General features: G+C 44.1%; 1 protein-coding gene across 12 annotated transcripts in view; it reads left to right on the forward strand.

The window, feature by feature from the left end:
* Positions 1-25,087, forward strand: part of meis2a (Meis homeobox 2a) — a 203,375-nt gene that overhangs the window by 174,735 nt on the left and 3,553 nt on the right. For 8 of the 12 annotated variants that reach the window (XM_061843234.1, XM_061843236.1, XM_061843235.1 and 5 more), the window contains 3 exons: positions 17,930-17,988; positions 20,545-20,655; positions 21,896-21,995. In XM_061843234.1, the coding sequence (XP_061699218.1) occupies positions 17,930-17,988; positions 20,545-20,655; positions 21,896-21,954 (229 nt within the window). In that variant the 3' untranslated portion in view covers positions 21,955-21,995. The remainder of the gene's footprint in view (positions 1-17,929; positions 17,989-20,544; positions 20,656-21,895; positions 21,996-25,087) is intronic. The other 4 variants (XM_061843231.1, XM_061843233.1, XM_061843240.1 and 1 more) reach the window with 3 other exon arrangements.

Below are 25,087 nucleotides of genomic sequence, written 5' to 3' on the forward strand. Positions count from 1 at the left end.
TTTTTTTGGTTTTGTTAACGCGATCATCAAGAAGGATTTACAATACTGCAAGAATTTCAAAAATAAATTTGGATGTGACGGCTCAGCTGGTAAAGCGTTGGCCTCACAGTTCTGAGGATCTGGGTTCGATCCCGGACTTGCCTGTGTGGACTTTGCATGTTCTCCCCTTGCCTGTGTGGGTTTCCTCGGCGCACTCCCGTTTCCTCCCATATCCCAAAAACATGCAACATTAGTTGGACACTCTAAATTGCCCCTCGGTGTGATTGTGAGTGCAAATGTTTATCTCTATGTGCCCTGTGATTGGCTGGCGACCGGTTCAGGGTGTACCCTGCCCACTTCCTGCCCGTTGACAGCTGGGATAGGCTCCAGCACTCCCCGCGACCCTCGTAAGGATAAGCAGCAAAGATAATGGATGGAGGGATGTGATCGTGAGTGTGGCTGTTTGTCTCTACGTGCCGTGCGATTGGCTGGCGACCAGTTCAGGGTGTAACCCCGCCTCCTGCCCATTGACAGCTGGGATAGGCTCCAGCACTCCCCGCGACCTTCGTGAGGATAGGTGGCAAAGATAATGTCTGGATGGATGAATTTGGATGTGTGGCGTTTGCATGTTCCCCTCATGCCTGCGTGGTTTTTTTTTTTCCGGGCAATCGGCCCCCCCCCCAAAAAAAAACGTGTTAATTGGACACTCTAAATTGCCTCTAGGTGTGATTGTGAGTGCGATAATCACAGAAACTGATCATAAATCTGAATAGCACCCGACCAAAATGGACTTTTTGAAGGCAATTCATATACTGTACCGATATTTGGCTAAATATTAAGCATTAGATTAATTTACAAATATTATAATGGTTAAAATAACTTTTTTGGGCCCCTTAATGCTTATAACAATAAATATATGAATAGCATTACTGTTTTAGAATAATATTGACTGCACAAGAGACAGAAAAATCCATTTGAATTTTTAAAAATTTAACATAATAATTAAAAAATTGCGGATTTTCACCAATTCTCATTATTTTTGTCTGACTTTGCAATGTGTTAGTGTAAAAACAAAATGTAAAATAAAAACATTAGGTAATGCATTTTAATTGCTGGCAGCACGGTGGATAAGCTGGTAAAGCATTGGCCTCACAGTTCTGAGGTCTCGGGTTCAATCCCGGACCCGCCTGTGTGGAGTTTGCATGCTCTTCCTGTGCCTGCGTGGGTTTCCTCCGGGCCCTCCAGTTTCCTCCCGCATCCCAAAAACATGCAACATTAATTGGACACTCGAAATTGGGTAAAAATAGGTGTGACTTGTCTGTATGTGTTCTGCGATTGGCTCGCAACCAGTTCAGGGTGTACCCCACCTCCTGCCCATTGACAGCTGGGATAGGCTCCAGCACTCCATGCGACCCTTGTGAGGATAAGCGGCAAAGGAAATGGATGGCTGGATGGATGTTAATTGCCCACTGTGACACTGTAATCAGTCTGAAAACAATGGAGCAATATCACGGTTAACATGCTTATCAAGATGGTTGTGCAGCGCTATTTTATTTATTTTTAGGACTTTATCGATTATGAAAGTGAATTTCCCTGTAATTTCTTGCAAGCATACCTTGTGCTGGGCTGAGGAGTAGCTGAAAGCAGCATTGCAGGCAAAGGGATGGGAGGGGTGAAGCGAGGGAGGTAGGGCGGGGGGGGTGTCGTCTTTGTACTTCTCAGTACCTTTTGGCTCTTTTATACCTCAACAGCTTGGTTTTATTGGCGGGGTCGTTTAATAACAAGAGCTCGCGCGTTTGAAATAAAGTCGAGCCGCGTTTTGCGCGTGGGCGAGACTCCTTTTTCGTTCTTTTTTTTTTTTTTTTTTTTTTTAATTCTTAGACGGGTAATTTCTGCAGCGGTGGGGAGGAGAGGTCGACAAGTGTGGGAGAGGGAAAAGTAGGTTAATTTATTTCATTTGCAGACAGACAAGGCATTAACAAAAAGTGAGAGCGAGGGAGTGAAAGTGGAGGATGATGATTTTTATTTATTTCTTTGTTGTTGATGTTGTTTTTTTTTTTTTTTTTTGTATGAACATAACTTAGCTTAACGCACACGGGCAGCCGTCGTAATCCCGCCAGAATCCTCGGCGTGCCCCGAGGCCATCTGTGAGCAGAATAGCAATTTTATGACTCTGTCATTAAACCAATTTCACAGCCGTATTGTTTGTTAATGAGGCCGCCGCGAACGAGGCGAGATGTCGCTAAATGGCGACGACTCCTCTGCCTCGACCTGCGTCGTCGTCTTCTTCTTCTTCTTCTCCTTCTTCGATGTCTTCTTTTGTTGCTACCGTCACCCCACACCCCCACCGACCCCCGACCCCCTCCCTAATCCACCTCGAGTCCTTCCAGGGTTCCCCGGCTCATAAAAGGGCAAAGCGCTAAAAGATCAAATTCGAAGTCTATACAGTCGACTCACTTGTTTATGAGCATCCATTTGCCTTTAGAGCTCATCGGGACAAATGGGGGAGGTTGTTGTCCCCCCCTCCTCCCTCCTCCCCCACCAATATGAGTTTGAGAGGACGTTTACAATGGCGTGTTGAAACGAGCTCTACTCGAAGTGTAATAAACAATGCAAGCGTCTGAAAATAGCTTTCAAAATGACCGCGTTCGCTTTTACCCGGGTCTGCCCGTGTGCATCTCCAAAGTGACTTTTCATATTTGATAAATAAATACCGATATTTGCATGAAGTGGTTGTTTTTGAGCTTGTTTTTGGTACTCTTTTTATTGAACTTTCATGTGCAATACTTTTTAATGAAACCATTAAGATTTTTCTATATTTCAGCACAGTGATGCGCATACTGTAACTTGTAATGGGATTATGTAGCATAATTTCCGGCCTACAGAGCGCACCTGATTATAAGACTCACCCAGTACGTTTTTAAAGGAAATACCATTTGGTACATACATAAACTGCACCCGTGTAAAAGCCGCAAGTGCCCACATTGAAACCCACGTTGAAAGACGGTACCCAGAAAGAATTTTCAAAGTGTAGCCTTAGCTTAGCTTAACATAGTAACAATATGGTAGCACGAACAGGGCTGGTAAAAAAAAAAAAAATATATTGGGTAAAAAAAAAAAAGTAGCAACACGATAGCACAGCACTAACAGGGCCGGTTTAAAAAAAAAAAAAAAAACTCAAATCACTGAGACAAGGGAGTAACACAGCAGCGCTAAGGCTAGCCCAGCGCTAACAGGGTCAGTTAAAAAAAAAAAAAAAGCAAACCGGTAAAAATCATTGAGACATGGAAGTAACACAGGAGCAACACGCTAGCGCAGCGCTAACAGGACCGGTTTTAAAAAAACATACTGGTAAAAATCATTGAGACATGGCAGTAACACAGCAGCAACACGCTAGCGCAGGGCTAACAGGGCCGGACCGGTAAAAGTCACTTCCTTGGCACATATTTTGCACCGTTATCACTCTTTTCCGCTCATTGTTCCCCCTTCCGGCCGTGAGAAAAAAATGCACAAATTAGCCACATCACCACATGAGCCGCAGAGTTGAAAGCGTGTGAAAAAATGTCGCGGCTTATAGGCCGTAAATTCCAGTCGTTTTTTGAAAGAAGCATTGCTGTATTTTTTTTATTTGAATTTGCTTATGATAATCAACATTTTGAGAGCCACTGGACTAGACAATTAAAAATCCACTTTTGGAATGCGTGCAATTTTTTTCCCCCCTCTAACTTGACTTGACGTCGCCAACCCCTGGCCCGGCATGCACATTACATGGTCACGTTTAGCTTTTATATCAGTTTTTTTTTAATTCCCTTCTTTGCTATCACGCGTGCGCCGCTTATGACTGACTGGCTGGAGATTTTCTTACTTTACCATCCCCCCAACCCCCACCCCCCCGACCCCTTCCCCCCACGTGGATGACACAACCTGACAGAGTAGATTTGGAATAATGACTTTTATCTGCTGAGGGAGATAGCCATGGGAATTGCGTGTCAGCCACAGGGAAATGCTCGCTGAGAGTTTGTCTACGTGTGTGTGAGGGTGTGGGGGACTGAAAGGGATAAAGGTGACCAGGTGTAACAGAATGGCCTTGAGGGGGGTGGGGGGGGGGAGTGTATGTGTGTGTGCACGGACAGGATCTTGCCGCTCAGGCTGAGCTCTTTAAACTCCGTGAACCTCCAGCAGGTATGTCCTCTTTGTTGAGGCATGCTCCGTGTTTTTGCCTTCCAGTCGCCGGTTCGCACTTTGCATTCCATCCAGAGAGCCCCATTCTGTCCTTTTTTTGCATCGACAATTAAAAAAAAAAAAAAATAGATGTGTAATATTTATTCCGTCTTCTTCTGTAATGCAGATTCGCTTTGTGTGCTTCTTGTAGTGAAAGTTGGGAATTTTCCAACACTGGAAAGAGTGGAAATAATCTGATCCGGAGTCAAACCGTGGCCCTCACATGACATTTTTTTTTTTTTTGGTGGTGGTGTTTTACGTCAAACTGACACCTGTCATGCAAGCGTAAAAAGAATGTAACCAGATAGTTGAGTAGAGATTTGGTTTTTTATGGGTGGGGGGTGCAACATAGATATGTTTGTCTTATTTTAATTATTATCATGAGTGCACATGAAAGGGGGAAAACACAGGTGTGTGTATGTGTGGGGGGTTACTGATCAGTTTGCTCTGGGGGTCCGCCATGCCCATCAGAGTCCCCCGTGGGCAGCAATTGCCCCGCCGCAAACAAATGCTATTTATAACTCTTCTCTGGCAGCCTTCAGAGGCCGGCTTGTGTGCCCGTGTGCGCGCTTCTGTATATATGTCAAAGCAATTATGTGCAATTGAAGCCCTTATTAATTTTTCAAAAGCGGCGGGGGCCCGGAGGGTCGCTCGATCGGTCGCTACCGTGCGGCGCCGTGGAAACTTCCAGGGTGGAAAAACCCGTTCGCACGCCGCTGACACAATTCTGTAGAAATAGGTGAGGGGTGAGGAGCGGGCCGGGTCGTACTGTACTCCGTTGTGTTATTTGGGTTATGTGTGTCAGCAGACATCCCGCGGTGTCGGTGTCGCGATAAACATTTGGATTGCTCACACCTCATATGTAGTTGATATTTACAATATATATATATATTTTTTTAATGAGGTAAAAAGTCTGCATATTTAGTCAATTAAATCAGACTATTACCAGAAATTTGTTGCAAATGTACACCAAAAAAATTTAATTAATTTTGATTTCCCAGATAATTTTGTAAAATTTAATTACATTTAAATTTAATTACAATTAATTTAAATTAAATTTAATTCAATTCATTTTTAATGGGGTAAAAAGTCAGCATATTTAGTCAACTAAATCAGACTATTACCAGAAATTTGTCGCAAAAGTACACAAAATATTAATTTAATTTAAATTTAATTAAAATTAATTTAATTTAAATTTAATTTAATACATTTTTAATGGGGTAAAAAGTCCGCATATTTAGTCAATTAAATCAGACTATTACCAGAAATGTGTCGCAAAAGTATACAAAAAATTTTGTTGATTTTGTAAATAATATTGTAAAATTGCTTTGGAAGACATAATTGTTTTTGTCAGTAAAATAAATACTTTCATATTATAAAACATGTTTACTAAACCAAAATAGTCTTAATAGTCATAATTTTATGTTGTAGTACTGGTACAACTGAGTGCAAATATGATTAAGATAAAGTTTCATTTTACTTAATATTCTGAACATTTTGAGAATAAATGTATACATAATATAGACCAAATATGAATAAAATATGACTATACAACTATGTATACAATTTTATTTTAGGATTTTTATTCTAAATGTCAAAATGTCATTTTACAAAATAATGTATTATATTTTTATACTTATTATTATTATATTTCATATATTATTTACTATAAAAATTAAAAATTGGCATTTTATAAGAATACATTCATAATGTTACATGGGGGGAAAAATCTTGATTTTACTATTGTTATGACAATATAGCTGGAACAGAAATACAGTTTCTGAAAATCTTGAATTATGACTATAAAATCTGAATAGTATGTGAAAACAAATCATATTTTTGGAATAAAATTGAGTTACAAGAATTCTCATAACCCAGCAAAAAATACAATTGAAAAATTGCAGCAATAAAGTTGAGACTTTACAAACTGAATACTATGAAGAATTTTATGAGGAAAAAAATGTTGTGATTGATGAGGAAAAAGTCATCATTTTGCAGTAATGCAGTTACGTTTTTATTTAATGTTAGGCATGTACAAGCCATACAATTTTTGCCGTAAAGTCCTGACAGATTTGTGTATGTGTATACAACCCATGCATATAGAGCTGCACGCTATACCGGTACTAGAAAAGTAGTACCATACCTCACCATCAAATAATAAAAATGATACCTCGTATTTTTAGTACCGTTAATTGTGTGTAGTTCGTCCGTATATGTCCAGTGCACTTGCTTTAAGATGATTATTTGCACGCCTGTAAAATATGCGCCGTATTTTTATCATTTTTCTTTTTGCTGAACAAGTCTACTGCGGTCGACTGCGCACTTTATTCAAGGTTCAGGACCCCACGCGAAAACAGTACGGCAAGCGTGGAGGGACACCACGTCAAACAGCTATCGGACACAAAAGTACTTTACTTTTCGAAGCAATATCGTCTTATTGTCGGTATGAAGGTACTTAATGCAGGTGCAGTATCGAAGTTCTGGCATCATGACAACACAACATGCATTCCACCCCCTCCATTACATTACATTACAGTACATTATTTTCTCGCCTGGTAAAAGAGAAGAAGAGCGGCGTCTGATGCCGGGCATAAAGGAAGTCAGTCGATCGTTCTTATTTCCCCGTCGCGCCTGCGTGCCACTCGGTTTTGGTTTGAAATATCACGCCTCTATCATGTCATTATCGGCTCCCCCTGCTAATCCACAAAGCCGCCCTGTTTGATATGTGACAAAAAAAGGGGGGGGGGGGTGTCGGGTCACAGAGTCGCACAATCTCTCACTCGATTACCAGGCACTCGACGCGGGGAGAGGAGAATGAAAGGCAGCAGCACAAGAGTCAGACAAAAGAGGGAGAGGAGGAGGAGGAAAGTGAAGATGCAGACTGAGAAATCAAAGTTGTTTGATAGTACTGAGAGGTGAACGAATGCTACAGTAGCGAACCCTCCTTAAGGAGCGCTACCAGCAGGCTGGAAATTAATCTGGGTGAGCGTGTGAAGGAAAACTAGGTTGAACTCTTCCCTCCGCATCCCCGGGAGGTGTGGTGGGCTAATCACGTCGGAGCTGCCGGACTGTCCCTCGCCTCTCCGTGTGGACTAGTTGAGCGGGGGATCAGAGGAGGCCAGGTCTGGGGTTCCTGGCGAGGAACGACTCAAAAGGAAAAAATATCTATAAACAGCTTGAAAATAAGATTTAAAAAAAGGGTTGACTTTAACTTGGGGGAAGAGAAAGCCGTGTAAATGATATGCAGAGGGGCAGAGTGTAATTTGCCCCATGACCACACTTCCAGTTCAAGGAACTTGCGTTCCAAATCGTCTGTTCCCATTGAAATGAATGGCAATCCCATCAATCCGTTCCTGCATCCTCCAAAAACGCCCCAAAAATTGAGGACAAACTGGATAAAAACTTAAAACTATACTCTAATAACATAATTGAGTACAGCTGCTGGTGTACACACAATGCCAACCAGGGGGAAGTGTAGCATATGGTTCTACTGCACATGCAGTAGATTTGATGATGACACACCAAAGCAAACCCTTGCAAATAAGATGTACTCATAATTTTCGTCATGTTATGTGATATGGCAATGTAAATTAGTACAAAACAAAAACAAATTATTCAAAAGTGAGACTTTTAATGAGATTTACACGTGGCCCCTCATCCCCTGTGGAGGTGCTTCCAAAAATTGCGCCGATGGGGAAAATAATCCAAGTTAGTGAAGAATTTTATTGGGAAATATTTGGGGGGAGGTCTGGGTTAAGCACATTACGTAGCCCCCTCCCCACCGGAAAAGTGGCAGTTCTGCAGCAAGTGGGCTACGCCGGGTCGCTAGTATACCGTGTCGTCCATCCAGGTGTGTTGACGCCTCAGGCTCCATTCCCAACACGGAGGGGCCGTGTCAAATGAGGTGCCAGATTCCTCCCTGCGACATTTTTAAAATGACAAAAATAAACGCACGTGCTCACTCTGGTGCATCCCGTTACGGAATTGTGCTCCTCAGTCTCCGTGTCCTAAGTCTCTTCTTGGAAAATGCAAGCCCAGAAATGACGACAATAAACCAGCGCGCTCGTGTTAACTGACCCGGTCGTGCGAGTATTTTTATTCCGGGTGCTCCAGTTTGCAGCGGCACTTCTTGGCCTCGCTGCCCGCAGTCTCCTCTCAGATAACATTTTTCTTATATGTGATATTTATGTAATAAACACCTACGCTAACATTAGCTTAGCTTGCAAGCACACTCAAGAATCTCCATTTTCTTACTGCCCGCAACCTCGTCTTGAATAAAATTTGTCTTCTGAGAAAAAAAATACTGGAGAGCATAGTTATCCATATTGGTCACTGATTTATTGAATTAGAAATAACAAAATAAAATCTCATGCAACCGTTAGCTTAGCCTGTTTCCGTACTTTAGCTCCCCATTTTCTTGCCGCCCGCATTCTCGCAGACCGTCGCCCTCCCCCGTTCAGCATCTCGTTCGGACTGTCGCGATCATTTCTGCAAACTTTAAAAAAAAAATAAAATAAAGGCCGCTTTCCGTCAGTTCATTACAATGCAGCGCTGGGCCTGACTTTTACACGCGTAACGTCAGCAGAAAAGCAATGCGGCTGTCAGAAAAGTGCGCGGCGAGGGGCGGGAAGAGCAAATCCTGCCGCAGTGCTATTGATTTATTTTAATTAGCTGCTCGTTAAATCCTGCCTGTTTGCCCCGCAAATGCATTTAATTCTTTATCTGATTTATTTTTTCCCTCCCCATTTACTTAAGGACTCCACAGTTTTATTTATTTATTTATATATATATTTATTTCGGGGTGTGGGAAGAATGCGCGCCGGCTAGCGAGGACGGAGCGAGGCGAATGCGACTCGCAACCGGGGGGCTGCGGGGGTGCCACAAAAGGCCAATGAACATGGTAATAAAAAGGGGAAGAAAAACAGGTCAGTGAAAGTCCATGGAGGAGAGGTGAAACAGTCCCTCTTTGAGAGGCGCACAAAAGAGTATGGAAGAGGGGGGGGGGGTGAAGAGAGAGAGGTATGTAAACACAGCAGTTGCCCCAAATGTGGGGCCTCGCCCTCAACCCGCCTTTAAAAAAAAAAAAAAAAAAATCCGTCAGCCTTCTTGCTCCACTTCACATCTGCACCAAATCAAACGCAGCGGTGAGCTCGTGTTCACCCGCCGTACGCCCGGGAAGCGGCCAAGGCGCTGATGGGACCAAAAACATCCCAATGGCGAAACCCCCCCCGCTGTCATTTGTCACATTTGCGGCGATAGTGAACGATGCAACAGCTGATTGCGTTAAGTCCGGCCTGCATGTGTGCGCGTTGCGGGCCTGATTCAATCAGCGTTGTTGTCACTACAGCAGATCACTGGTGGATGTGCAGTAGCCCGAGACCGCCCTGCTGCAGGGCCGCACCGTAATGAGTGTTTGCTTATACTAAACGCAACCTCCTCGTGAGCTTCCTTTTCATGCAAATGTTTTTTTTTTTTTCATTCTTCCTTTGACTTCAGTGGAAGTTTTGATTTGGAAGTTGAAGTACAGAAGCAGTGTGCTAGAACAGGATCCGGGATTATATTTGCAAGCGATCTTTAATCCAATTTTATGCATTCATTAAAATATATTTTATTGATTAGTATTTTTTTTCATTTATATAGTTAAAAAGGCATTCCTATTTGGTATTTTATTTGTATGTTTTATTTTTTTATATATTTTCTTATTTTAATTTTAATTTTTTTTTAGCTTTGGTCACGATGGCATTTTCTCCTTTTTATTCATTTTATTGTATTTTTTAATTCAGTGGTCACGTCAAAATAATTTACGTTTTAATATTTAAAAAAAATTAATGTATTTTTACTTTGGTTTTTATTTTGGTAAAATAACAGTACACTGAGTTTCATATATATATATATATATATATATATATATATATATTTTTTTTTAAGCTCTGGTCACTATGGCATTTTTATTATATCTATTTTTCATTTTATTGTGTTTTTAATGCAGTGGTCGCATCAAAGTAATTTATTTTTTAATGATATTTAAAACATTTTACATGCTATTTTACTTTAATTATTTATTCACCCCCCCACAAAGAAAAAAGGCATTCCCATGTATATTTTATTTGTATGTTTTATTAAATTTTATTTTCCATTTTATTGTTTATTTTTTTAATTTTTCAGCTTTGTTCACTATGGCATTTTTATTTGTATTTTAATGCAGTGGTCACAGCAAAGTAATTCACCCCCCCCCCCCAAAAAAAAAAAAAAAGAAAAAAGGCATTCACATTTTCCCACCCCAATCAGAAATCCAAAGAAAGTCATTTGGGCAAGGAATGTAAAAACAGAAACCCAAAAAAAGTAAACTCTGACTTCTGATAACATCCACTGTATCTTTGCACCAAAAGGTTGTGTTTTTGTGTGTTTAACTCATCGCCACGGTAACCAGGAGGCGGCGGGGCAGCCCCGGGCGCCCCCTCCCCTGGCCTTTGAGCATCTTTTATCAGACGCGAGCCAAACCAATTGAGCTTATCGAGGTCGCCCCCGATAACGCCCGTTAATGGTGTGTGCTCAGATCGACGCCGCCGCCGAATCCTCAAGTGGGGGAACGGACGGACGGACGGATGTGAGGGCCGGCGACGCCGGCTTCCCGCCCGCGACCTTTGACCTCAGCGTTAAGTCGCCTTTAAGCCTTCCGTGCTGTAAAAGAACACGACGGCGCCATTGACTGCGGGCAGCGCGTCCTTAGCCTCGGCCCAAACCTTCACACAACCTTAAAAGTCCACATTTTATTATTTACATCTGGCGGCGGAGCTTATTATTGCCTGCCTCTGCTCAATGTTATTGAGCGTGCGCACACACGCATAGCATGGGAACTCCATGCTGTCTTCAAACAAATAATTAAAGTAAGGTTAGGAGGTCACGTGGAGGTCATTCCTCGGGATACGCAGCAGAATGTGTACATTCTCCCCAGGAGAGAGTTGACTAGTGTGTGCAAAGGGGGCGGGGGGCGAGTGCAGTTCCTGGGTTTCGCAGTTCCGACCGGTGTTTTATATGTGGACCTCTTCCTCCCTAAACTTGTTCAGCAGACCGGGAGAAAGATTTGGCGGATTACTGTATCGTAAAGAAAAGGGTCATGTTTAATCACGCAAGATTCGGGTTGGAAATAATATTAATCGAAGCGACGCTTGCAGATCCAGTTCGTAAATCCGTCAAGCGCCTTTTCAGGACGCTTCTGCAAAAGCGTAACTCGTCTGCCGACTATACTTAGGCGCATACGTGCGAATGTGGGAGTAGACGTGCCCTAAAAAGGCCCGAAAAGAGGTCACGTCGCACGCGCACGCGTACGCATGTACATGTGCCGAAGCGGACGACAATCCGCGGTTTTTACGAGCGCTCGGGAGCGTCGATGGCCGTGCGAGTGGGCAAAATAACAGTCGGAGTATGAATGATGGAGCCAGGACAGCGGGGGTCCACTTGACACGAGGTCTCAGCTGGGCTGGATCAACACGGCGTCCCCCGGCTACTAATATCGGCTGGCGCGCGAGGGGGGGGGGCCGGCCTGTTCAGTAGCACTGGCAAGCACACAATGTTGTCTTAGACTCGGAGCGTTGCTGTTTTTCTATACGGTTGCCCACCTGCAAATTGCAGTTTCATCGAAAACGGGACTATCTCCTGACTTTTGCTAACTGTTTTTTTGGACCTCCATCCAACCATTGTACCTGCCATGCTAATTTTTTTTTCCACGTTTTTGTTATTTTTCACAGTCACTTAAATCAAAGTAACTTCATTCTCACTCCATACATGTATAATTTTCTCCCCTCTTTTCATCGCTGGTGTTTTTTCTGGACGTGGCTTTCTTCTGGCCTCCGATTGGTCGAAACCACCTTTCAAGGTGGTTTGCTTTGCCATCTTTGTGCCTGTGAGCTTGAAAAGAGATTCACCATTAGTGTGCAGGGAGACTTAAGAAAATCTTAAAGGTCCACTGTCATGAAATGGATGATTTTTAGTATGTTATTAATAAAAAAAACGGCAGCCGATATGGACCCATCTGTTTTTTTCACCACACAACATGATTTTAACGTAAATGGCTTTTTCTAACTCTCGCCATGAAAATCCTCTCGAGGGATTTGTTTTTGACAAGAACCAGGAAGTGACGTTGGAGGCAGTAGCGCGCTTGAGTGTTCTCGTATGTTTATGCTAGTTTTACCTGCTGGAAGGTAGCTCGTTGTTCCTTCGTTTTAGCCAAAATGCCAGGTTGTTGCATTGCTAATTATTTCTCGAACACTCGGGAGAATAGCTTTACCCTTCATAGGTTTTCAAGAGACCCAGTTCGTCGTGAAAAATGGATTGCACGGGGGGGCTTAATCTTTTCAGAATGTAACAAAAGATCCACGTCCGTAAGTCAGAGGTGCTAAATGTGTCGATGTGCCCGTCGGCGCCGTTTTCCGCCGATCATGGCTTCAGCCGAGCTTCCATGTCCCACGAGCTGCCGCCGAAGCCATACTGGACCGTGCGGTACGGCTTCGGCCGGGGTGGCTCATACACACTGTCTGGGAGTCTGCTCTTCGTTAGAAGTGATCCGCATATCATCTAAATATGGCTCGAAACAATAGGGTAATATTGCCCCGGACAGTTCACTCGATTGTGGGATGTTGTCTTCTTTGAAAAGAGCTTCCGTGTCCCACAGTAGGCGGCACAGCGTGTTTTCAATGGCGAATGTCCCAGTGTGACATCACGGGCAGGAGATGCAGCCAATATGGCGACCACTCGGATGTCGAATGACACTTCCGCAACTTTGCGCATGGGTGACGCGCTCTCCGCTCATATTTATTTTTTCGTATAGACATTGAGGTGAATAATGTTATATGTACTTTTCATTTCAAGATCTATTTTAGAATGTTTATAGGGATGACACTTGGGCTTTAAGAATTTTTTTTTATATATGAAAATGGACAAAATGTCCTTTTTGGGGGGGCGGCAAAAGTGGCATTTTTCGACTTCGGTATTGCCCTGGCATTTATAATCAAAGTATTTTCACTTGTTTCTGCAGTGCTGTATAAACTGACAGTTGTTGTCCGTAGGTAAAACATTCACATTTTAATGTGATTGCTCTTGTATAAACCTCCTTAGCAAAAAAAAAAAAAAAAAAACTACATCCAGCCAGGTTTATTTGTGATGAAATGCACTCCAAAGGTGCCAAGAAGGCAATTTTACCCCCCTCCTGGATGAGCTGCTCCACGCACGTACCGTATCGTCACATCTGAGCGTGTCACAATGTTCTCGTTTCTGGTTAAGTGACTCGAAGCCACACCTGCTAACCGGCTCCCGTTGTCAGCATTCCTTCGCTGAGGAATCATCGTGCCAAACCGGCCCCAATCCCTGGAGCGGGGCCCAGCCGGAGAAACGTGAGAGGGGGGAGAGAGGGAGAGAGGGTGAGGGCCAATCGCCGCAGAGACGGCAGGGGGAGAAGCAGGCCAATCGGGAGTGAGGTCACTAGTTTGACGACTTTGTCGAGGAAGAAAGGAGAGCGAGTCGTGGAGCGAGCCAGAAATGAGAGAAATGCTAAACATGTCCGCCCGGACAAACAAAAGCTGCTGCAAGAGTAGCGTTCCAGTCTGTGTGTGTGTGTGCATTTTTTTTTTCTTCTTCATTTTTATGATGACTTTTTATTGCCCGCTTGCAAATGTTTTGACAGTTCTCCAGGATGAGACAGAAGGCCAAGTTCCAGGCACTCGCTCGCATAATCGTCAGGTCCATTTCATCGCCCCTATTTTTCAACCGTTTTTTTTTTTTTTTCGTTCTTTACAATCGTTTTTCATTTCGAATTTTTGGATGGGATCATAGTGTGTGTTGCCATATTCTTACACAAGCCAATTTTTTTTTTATATTATTGTTTTCCCCTGTAATCTTTATTGTGTTTCTTTTTCGTGTGCTTTTGAATCTTCATTTCTATTTCACTTTTTTTTTACATTTATGCTTAGAATTGTATTTAGCATTTCTTTTTCCTATCCTAACAGAAGTTTTATTCACATCCGTGTTATGTATTTTTGGGGGTTCATATTTATTTATTTTTGAGAGGCCCCGTAGCTCAGCGGTTAGAGCGCTGGTTTCGTAAAGCAGGGGTTGTGGGTTCTATCCCACTGGGGCCTCCACTCCCTGGGAAGGGTTGCATCAGGAAGGGCATCCGGTGTAAAAATTGTGCCAAATACATATGTGCGTTCATCTGAGATGACACGCTGTGGTGACCCCGAAAGGGGCAAGCCGAAAGTAACCTCCCCCATATTTATTTATTTTTTTCATTTTATTTTTTTTTCCCCATGACTTTTTTTATATTCATTTTCTCAACACTTACACTAATTGACCCCTCTGTGGATATTGCGCAATCCGCGTCACTGACCAATCAGAGGCCAGAGATCTGCATAAACCAAAGCAACGTTTTTGCTCCCGCCATTTTCTCAGACAACATTGCATGGTCCAGTAAAGGTTTAGTTAGCGTTTTATCCCGTATTTGGGTTATTTAACAAAAAATATGGTTAAGAGGTCTAGTCACGGACTTTGTTATAGTGACGACAGGTATCCTGAAAGGCTAGTTGGTGGAGTTCGATTCGTACCCTTTCCAAAACCGAAGACCCAGTACGAAAAATGCCTTCGATGGATCAAACTTTGTGGAAGACCGCATCATCAACTAAATCCATCTAATATCAACCGGAACACATATGTTTGCACAAAGGTATGCCCTATATTTGATTTTCAATACATGTCTCGTATAAATGAATTCGAAGTTCTTCGCTTGCATAACACTGCTGCGTGTGAACGATTGACACAATTATTCTTTGTTGAGCGATGTTTAGCGATGATCGGACTGCACAAACGTGTCGCTTTCTTGCTGGCTCGCAGCCGAAGCTTAACCAGACTGTGTTTGCACGAAGATATGCCCTAAATTTGATTTTTAATACACGTCTCGTATAAATGAATGAGACGTTCTTCGCTAGCATAACATTGCTACGTGTGAATGATTGAATGAAATCAAAAGCATGGCGTCTCTCTCCGTTAACAATGTATTGTATTGTATTGTATTTGCCATTTTTTGCGAATTGTTTGTCTTACGTCAGCGCACGTGGCGTGACGTCACTTCGGGAGGCGTGGTTAAGTGCCCTGTACGGAGGGGTCAATTACACTGACCTTTAGGCAATTTTCAAAAAATATTTCAATTTGGTCAATTTTTCATTTTTAGATTTACATTTTAATTTATTTGAGTATTTATTTACATTTATTATATATTTCTATTATTATACCATATATTATATGTATTACAATATTTATTTTATATATTTATTTATATTTAGTATTTATTGTATAAGGCATATTTGAATTTTAGTTACCATTTATTTTTAGTTTTATGTGTAACATTGGTGAGCACTGCACAAATGTATTTATTTACATTTATTACATATCTATATTATTATATTATATATGTATTATATTATATATTATAATATATATTATAATATTTATTATATCTATCTATATATATATTTATATTTAGTATTTATTGTATAAGGCATATTTGAGTTTTATTTACCATTTATTTGTAGTTTTATTTGTAACATTGGTAGGCAGGCCAAAAATTTGTTTATTATTATTATTTATTATATATTTATATTATTAAATTATATATTTATGTTATATTATATATATATATAATATTGTAGTATTTATTATATCTATTTATTTATATTCAGTATTTATTGTACAAGGCTTATTTGAGTTTTAGTTAGCATTTATTTGTAGTTTTATTTGTAACATTGGTTAGCACTCCTCGATGTGTTCGGTTACGCGCTAGTGTTAGGTTAGTTGTACTTGCGGTAACCCTAACCACATTTAATGAGGATAAATGTTACCGAAAATGGAGGGGGGTGGGGGGTGGAATAAGTCAAATAACCTGTCGGTGGTGCCATTTTTATTTTTTTTTTGGCACCCCCGTGTACCTGCCATTTCTCTTCTTCTCCGTGGCCCTGCGAGCGTGTTGATTAGAGGCGTTTAAAGTTCATCAGGGAAGGTGAGGTGCAGGTATGGGGGGGGGGGGGGATTCGGAGGCCAAATTGATTCCAGCTCTGCCCCCCCTTGCTAATGATCGCCTCTTGAGTCACTGGCTCCGTTCCCCCTCGTGATCCGAAAGCACCTTTTTCTCTTTAATATCAACCACATGGCCGCATACCTGCGGCGCATATTTTTATGGGTGTGAGGGCGTAAAAAGGAACGTTCGGAGCCGGTGTGGTCGGCTCGCGTTTGACGCCGCCCCCCGAGAAAGGAGTTAAAAAGGTCAGCCCCCTAGCCGGCAGTCACCTCCCTGTGACCCCCTCCCCGCCCCCGTCCCTCCCCGCGAGCTCCGCCACCACACTGGAAAGGCTGTTTTGCGATTATTTGCCACTAAGGCTGGTGATAAAACTTCAGACGGCCTAATTGATGGCCTCGCTGACACGACAATGCCACGTGAAAGTGGCCCATGCCTGGTCCTCGTTTCGAGACAGCTGGGAGTGGGGGCGCAACCCCCTCCCACCTACCCTGGGGTCCCGATGAGGGATGAATGTCATTAGATTGTACATTTCTACCTAGTTAGGGTTTATGCAGAGGAGAATGTGGAGGGGGCGGGGGGCACTTGTGTCAAAATGTTGAAAAGAAAAATTAGGAAAATTCATCAGCTCACAGTTCTGAGGTCCCGGGTTCAATTCCGGACCCACCTATGTGGAGTTTGCATGATCTCCTCGTGCCTGCGTGGGTTTTCTCCGGGCCCTCCGGTTTCCTCCCACATCCCAAAAACATGCGACATTAATTGGACACTCAAAATTGACCATAGGTGTGACTTGTTTGTCTTGATGTGCCCTGCGATTGGCTGGCAACCAGTTCAGGGTGTTTCCCGCCTCCCGCCCGTTGACAGCTGGGATAGGCTCCGGCACTCTCCCGCGACCCTCGTGAGGATAAGCGGCAAAGATAATGGATGGATGGAGGGATTTGCATTTGATTGCCAAAGTTTCTGGAATGGGGTGGGTGAAGGGGAGAGTGGTGCGCCAACTCTGCCAGGTTATTGTTATTATTAGCGCAAAATTATCATAAAGGTTGCATTAGATTGTTGTTGTGTGGGTTGGACAAGTGGAAACACCCCCCCCCCCCTCACCCCTGCCCCAATGCGTCCAGATTTGGGGTCCCATTGAGGGGAAGGAAGGCCTGAAAGGAAGCAAGTGTATCCTCTGCGTTTCTTCATTAAAGCTTACTTTCACATTCCGACGAGGGGCATCATCATGCCGGGGGGGGGGGGGGGGGGCACCGGAGACGGGCTGCGGTTAAGTCGGCGTGTGCAGGGCCAAAAGCGTCTGCGAGGGGAAATAATTTTTTTTAAAAAAGGACGGCGGGAGAGAGAGGGATGTGCCACCGCCGAAGGCGGCCCCCCACCCCCACCACCCCTCCGCCCCTGTGCCCAAGCGGCCGCTAATACTTGAGGAATGTCTCCCCGGCGCCCGTGGCAACCCGACGTAATCAAAAGCTTTATTAAACGAGGGGGGAATAGATCATAAGGAACATTAAACGTGTCCCTCACTCGGTTCCCAAGTTGCAGCACAATCGCCCTTTTGTTTGTTGTTGTATTTTTTTTTTTTTGGGTGGGGGGGGGGGGTGTATGTGTGTGTGTGTGGCCCGGCGTGAATGTCGGCCCTGATTTAACGTTTGTTTCTTCTTCTGTCCCTGCCAGGTTCATTAATGCCAGGAGAAGAATAGTACAGCCCATGATTGACCAGTCGAATCGAGCAGGTAAAAAGAAAGAAAGAACCAGAGAGAGAAAAAAAGAAAGAACGGCTACAGTAGCGCTCTTCTTCTTCTTATTGCCCCCTTCTCCTCCTCCTCCCCCCCTTGCTGCCCCCCCCCCTCCCCCTAAAGCCCCCCCTGGTGTGAAGATGTCCTTTCCAAAAATCCCACTCGCATGCACACTGTTGCCCAGTTTCTCTTAAGAGGGGGGGGGGATGTTGTTCAGGTTGGGGGTCTGGGGGGGGGGGGGTCTTACCTCAAGTTACCCCCGCAGACCCATCTTCTCAATGTGCACGGCCTAATTGGAGATTTCCTATTGGAAGCACACCGAGAAGCCTTTTGAATACTCGACGACGGCTTCGTTTTATTGTCGTTTTTCAATCCGCGCTTGTTCTAAATTTGTGTCCAGCCCCAAATTGGCAGCGCCGGCGGCTCATTCGGCGCACTTTAAATATCGCCGCTGTTTTTAATTTAGAAGCTCGGGGAAGCGCTTCGACGGCGCAACCTCTGCGGCGGACAGTCCGAACGTTCAAATCCGTATTAAACTTTATCATAAAGATGAAATGCAACGCCGATTTGTTCATTGTTCATTGCCGTCCGAGTGTAACGGGAATTTAACTGCTGTACAGATTGAAAGGTCAAAAGACGCGAGCTTAATTTTTTTTGATGACGGACGACGTATACGTTCCTACTGCTTGGAAAAATATGAGATAATAATTGTTGGAAAAGGGCCAGCGGAAACCAGAACTGGGTTTTAATCCCATTATACTCGCTGAACCGGTCGGTGTTTTACGAGGTTTCGACACGACGCGACGCTCGACGGTGGTCCAAACTCTGAGGTTTTATGGCTCATATATAACTTATTTTTTTTCCATGTCAAACCGTTTAAAATAAACAGAAGTATCTTCATTTACTAGTTTAATTTGTGGATCTGGCGGGACGTTGGATCAGCTGGTATAGCGTTGGCCTCACAGTTCTGAGGACCCGGGTTCGATCCCGGCCCTCCCTGTGTGGAGTTTGCACGTTCTTCCCGTCGTGCCTGTGTGGGTTTTTTTCCGGGTACTTCGGTTTCCTCCCACGTCCCGAAAAAAAAACTCGCAACATTAACTGGACACTCTAAATTGCCCCTAGGTGTGACTTGTCTGTCTCGATGTGCCCCTGCGATTGGCTGGCAGCCAGTTCAGGGTGTGCCCCGACTCCTGCCCGTCGACAGCTGGGATAGGCTCCAGCACTCCCCACGACCCTCATGAGGTTAAGCGGCAAAGAAAATGGATGTGTGGATGGATTTATGTATCTCAAAACACTTTCGGAACACCTCAAATATACCTTGTGTAAAATAGCACTCTTAAGCATTGCACTGCACTAATTCTGTTTGTTATTAAAGGTTTATAACACTGCCACATCAATGCTAGTTATGTTCGCCCATCCATGGCATTTTGCATTGGATGTGAGTATGAAACTATCGGATTTAAGTAAGACAAAGTCATGTGATTTAGGCAAATACACGTCTATTTAATGCTCTAATGTGTAGATTCTGCCATCAAAAGCCAAAGAAAAAGCCAAACGTGCTGTACACCGAGGTCTGCATCTTGCATTTGATATTTTGGGACTTTTTCCCCAAATAGCTGGGTGAGATTATGATTTTGTTCATAGTCTAAAAATCGCAACAATAACCACACAAATAATACAATAGCTATATCTGTTGTATGATTATTAGTAGCTCCTTCTTACCGGGTCCGCATTGAGACTACTGCTTCTTGTGAAACGCTGTTTTAAAAAAAAAATCATAATAATAATTATCTAAAAATGTCATCAATAAACATCATTTGAGATTCTTGGCATACTAAATTGAAGCCACCATTTTTTTAATGGGGCGATTAAATCTCTTAATGCAAATTGACGACTTCATGCTTTGAATGGGCTTGCATCATATCGCCCCCCCCTCCCCCCCCATCTCCCAACAGCTCTTGTCGCATCTTCACGTGCGATAACGTCTTTCGAAGAAGCCAAATAAAAAGCAAAACGCCCTCGTGCGGAATATTTGTCACGGCGCAGACGCCCTGTGTCTCCCAATTAAAGATCTCGGCACGAATTAGCATGACTAACAGCCCACCCCCCCCCCCACCCCCTCCCTCCATAATCCCTGCCGGTTGCAGATGATCCGAGATAATTCACTTAGGTGCGTTTGGGCTAATAAAAGACAAGGCCGACGCAGATTCCGAGTCATGTTTCCTCTTGAAGTGCTCCGCGAGGAGGGCCTCACAGTCCGCTTTCCGTTCTCGTCTTCCTCCGTCGAAGAACGACGTTCGCGCCGGGGTCATCGTGTAACAGCGCATGTGTGTGTGTGTGTCGTCGCTCGCTGCATTGCACAAACATGAGCAGAATGTACTTACAGTATGTTTGGGCTGGAAGCTGAGACAATTGCTGATTGTCTGGTGTCTTTTCTCTTCTTCTTCTCCTCCTCCTTCCTCTGCCACCCTCCTCCTCCTCCTCCTCCCCCCACCCGGTCCTCCTCCACCTCCTCCCTATTTTTTCTCATGCCCGCGTGTTGACTACAATCAGGTTTTCTTCTTGATCCTTCAGTGAGCCAAGGAGCAGCGTACAGTCCCGAGGGCCAGCCCATGGGCAGCTTCGTGCTGGACGGGCAGCAGCACATGGGGATCCGGCCGGGCGGTGAGTCCCCCCCCCCCCCCCCCCGAACTCTTCCCGGTCACCCGTGCTTCCCTCTGTAATCCGTGCTAACAGCTAACCCAAGTTCCGCTAGCACAATGTTACTGCAGTGAAGCCTCGGTTTTCGCACGTCCCCGTTTTCGAACGAGAATTTCAAGCTTTTTTTTGCTTCTGTTTTTTCAAACGAAAATCAGGAACAAAATAGTAACAAAACTAAATAGGGTGTCGAGTTCGTGCATCGGGATTTCTTGCATTAATTTAATGGGCCAAACTGTATTTCCATATGAATTCAATTCAAATGTGTTGCACATGCAATTGAAATGAAAATCTTACCCGAAAACGTTGAAATAAAATACATACAGTAAATACAGTAAAGCCTCGGTTCTCCAACGTCCCCGTTTTCGAACAAATTTGGTTTTCGAATGAAAATTTCGAGATTTATTTTGCTTCTGTTTTCGAATGTAAATCGGTATTCAAACGCCCCTGATGCACCCACGATGCGTTTTGTTATTGTCTATTCGAACACCCCCCCCCAAAAAAAAACGGGAATGACATCGCGCGCGACGCAAGCAGTTTACCCACCGATGAGGCGCTTTGTATTTCTACTACGCAGTTTATTATCGGGAAAAGCTAAAAAAAAAATTAAAAAAAAAAAAATTTTTTTAGGCTTGGAACGCATTATTTCTTTTCCCATTCATTGTTATGGGCAACACCGATTCGGTTTTCGAGCAATCCACTTTTCGAACCATTTTCTGGAATGGATTGTGGTCGAGAACCGAGGCATCACTGTACTACCCCCGCACGTCTGGTTTCACTACTTTTTCTTCGTCCTCCGATCCAACAAACATAACCGCAAATAATAACACTCACCAAACATCGTTTGGGATGATGACTCATCCAGGCTAGCATTGTTAGCACAGGATTACCAAGACCAGTGAAAGTGCAGAGTTGTAAGAAATTTAACCAGGGTACAGACGTTGCACAAACCTACCCGAGCTAGCAAAGTTAGCGCTAGTTTATTCAGGCTTTTGTAGTATTTTCTGGCATTTTGAATGAATCCAAAAATATGAATTCAAGTTATTTACTTGATTCTTTTATCCATGCTTTACATTTGTTCAGATTCGGACCCTGTTTTTTTTTTTTTTTTTTTTTTTTTTTTTTTTTTTTTTTTTTGCCTTCGTGCTTGCATCTGTACCTAATCTGTCGTGTTGACTCCCGTCTGGCTTTTCTGTCCTCTTTCCAGGGCCCATGAGCGGAATGGGGATGAATATGGGCATGGATGGGCAATGGCACTACATGTAACCTCCATCTTGTAAAGCAAAAACGCAAAGAAAAAGGGGGAAGTAAGTACTTACAATTTTTTTTTAATTTCTTTTAAATCTTTCATTTTCTTTCCCAGCTTGAGGCCGCTTCACCCTCAGACCTTCCGTTTTTTTTTTTTGGTTTTTTTTGTTTTTTTTTTTAAAGGATGCTTTTAGCGCAGCGGGAGGCAGGCACATAGGGAGTCGTTAAAGATGAATTAACTTGGGAAAAAGGAGGCTCGGCCCGTCCCGGGACAGAATGGGGGGGGGGGGGGACTTGTGGCGCCAGACGACCCAGAAGAGAGGACAGTGGAAGGGACTGAACATTTATTTATTGCAGCAGAGCCATCGCGCCCCCGACCCCCGAAACGGACCAGGATGCAAATGTCGGACATTTAGGGGAAAAATAACATCTCCTGGGGAATGGGCTGACAAGGGATTGCGGGGTGGGGGGGGGTGTTTTTTTTTTTTTGGGGGGGGGGGATTAAGCAGGCTCCAGTGAAGCAATAAAGAAGAAGTGAAACTGTCCTAGGAGTCAGATAAATCTGTCCCGAGAAGGATTGATGCCCAAATTATCTTATATGCAAAGATGGGAACGTCGCAGTGCATTACGCCCCCCCCACCGGCCACCCCCCTCCCCCACCCGGGGTGAGATATATGAGCCTGGACGTGGGGGGGTGGCATGGCCCAATCCTTCACGGGGGGTTGTTTTGAGCAGAGATGTGTTTTGATTATTTTTTACTGGATGGTGACAACTTAAAGATCAGGATGGAGGGGGGTGGGTGGCGCTTTGGTCGGGGAGGGGGCGGCGGGGTGCCCGCCATTGAGGCGTTGAGGTAAATTTACGAGGCGGTCGCTGTTAGCGTAGCGGCTAAAAGGCGCGCGCACTAAATGCCGCACATTTCGCTGGTGTCGGGTGGAAGCCTTTTTGTCCAAATTTGGTCAACAGCAAATATGAGTTTTTGAGAAAAATATGCCAGGATCGGATCCTCCATTTGTGAAGCCCAAATCTGGTCTATTAATATTTTTCAGTTGCATGAATGGCATCGGGGTGAATACATAAATTAATTGTACCTTCTGCCATCTACTAGAAGAGCATCTACATGTTCTACTTTTCGGACCAATGAAGTGAAATTTGATATTATCCCACAGACACCTGATGATGGAATCGCATCACTAATATGGTTTATTGAGATATACAAAACAGGTGTCTGTGTGTGGAAAATGAATCAAGCAGACCCTTGTCACCCAGCAGGATATCATTCATCAGAATTGCACGTTCCCCAAGCGCATCCGAGGACCATTTCCTCCGTAACATTAACTTTTCCGAGCGCACGCTACTGACAACCGGCATTGCTCGTGCATACCTGTCAACTCGTACGGTTTAGCTGTAGTTCATCCGGATTTTGTGGTGAATCTTACGTGGACGGCCGTACATCACAAATCGTACGGATTCTGAAACTGCAGACCAAATTCCGTTCTCCCCCCAAAAAACGTTCTTGAGGTTTCGCAACAGTTTTTCGTCGCAGTCGGTCGAGCTCACTCGCGGAGCGTTCGCGGTGGACTTCCTGGTGTTCTGGCTCGCGCATCGGCAGGGTTCGCCTTCGTCGTCCTCCAAAGTGCTTCCTCAAAATAGCTGATGACTTATTTGTCCTCGGGAGTCCGCCGTGAGTTTGGGTCCGTTCGAGCAACACCTCGAGTTGTGTTACCTCTCTTACAGGAACAGTTAAATACATTTATTCGCACTTGTTAAGTCACATAAAATAGTGTGATTGCTTGTCATTGAACCAGCAACCATTTGCTGATTTTGAACACAGTAATGCCACTAAATAGACTTCGATAATTCGACACTAATTTCAGATCTTATCATTATGGAAAATCTCCAGTAAAAATCATTGAAAAACTGTTTTTTTTTTTTCGTCCGTTATTTTGTTATAAGGATTTTTTGCTCTCTATAAGGATTTTTTTTTTTGGCTAGTTTATACAGGTTGGCGCTCCGAAAAGTTGACAGGTATGCTTGTGGGACGTGACGGCGAGAGAGGAGTGTCAAGAAAGGGGTTAAGCCGATGCGGCTATCTGATTGGCTATTATTGTACGAGCGATCAACATTGCTTTCGACACAACAGGGGCGACGGCAATAAATCCGACCACTACCTCGTCAGCTTGGTAAATTTGATGCCAACACCCCGCCTCTCCCCCTCATCCCTAATTTTTTACTATCTACACATGACAGGCAGGAAAACGTCATCTTAAACAGCGAGTGCGAAAAGTGCTTTTGAGATGGATTTATGAGTATGGCGGCTAATACACACTCCGACACACACACACACACGCTAATGCGTCTAAAAGCCCGATCGGGGCGGCCATTCGGGCCCCGACTCGCCACCGCCGTCGCCGCTCGCTTGTGCTGACATTTGAAAAATGGAGACACATCACACCCCAAAGAGGGTCGGGCGGGTGGACTTACGAGGATATTTTTTTTATATATTTTTTTAAATCTTAACACCTTAGCCGTGCGCTGCTCAATGAGCCACAATATAGTAGCACTTACCTTGATTAAAAGAAGCTTTTATATGCAAATGGTCCGTTTGGGTTTTTCCTCCCCCCCCGACAGGTCAGAAACGCAATTCCGCCGACAGAGATCATTTCACCCCTTCGGTCTTTCAGCTCCCCCCCCCCCCCCCCCGTCTTCTGTTTTGTCTCTCACGTATCTGCTCGAGGCAGGGCGAGGGGGGGGGCGGTGTTGGGGGGGGGGGACTTGGGGGGGGAAATCCAGAAGCAATGTTCCCTAAAACAGCCGCACAGCGACAACATTTGCTCAGGTTGGCTAATTCTTAATACGGGGCCGTATAATTTTGAGGCTATTTAATTACGCCGGGGCACTTTTATACGCTTCATGACCAATTACATTAATAGTTTAATGCGGAGGAATATTATTCTCTCTTGATTTGATTACGGCGCCGCACAATATGCCGCGGCCGGCTACTTAATTACGGACGCTCGTTGAGCACGTCGCCGAGGATCACGCGTCCGGCAGGTATCGTCTCTGTCGAAAACTCTTTTTAATAACCAAGCAAGTTTTTTTTTTTTTTTGGCGGGGGGTGGTTGGGTGTACAACATCTGCTGGGCCTTTT

The sequence above is a fragment of the Syngnathoides biaculeatus genome, chromosome 15 (genome assembly GCF_019802595.1).
Source record: "Syngnathoides biaculeatus isolate LvHL_M chromosome 15, ASM1980259v1, whole genome shotgun sequence".
Lineage (NCBI taxonomy): Eukaryota > Metazoa > Chordata > Actinopteri > Syngnathiformes > Syngnathidae > Syngnathoides > Syngnathoides biaculeatus.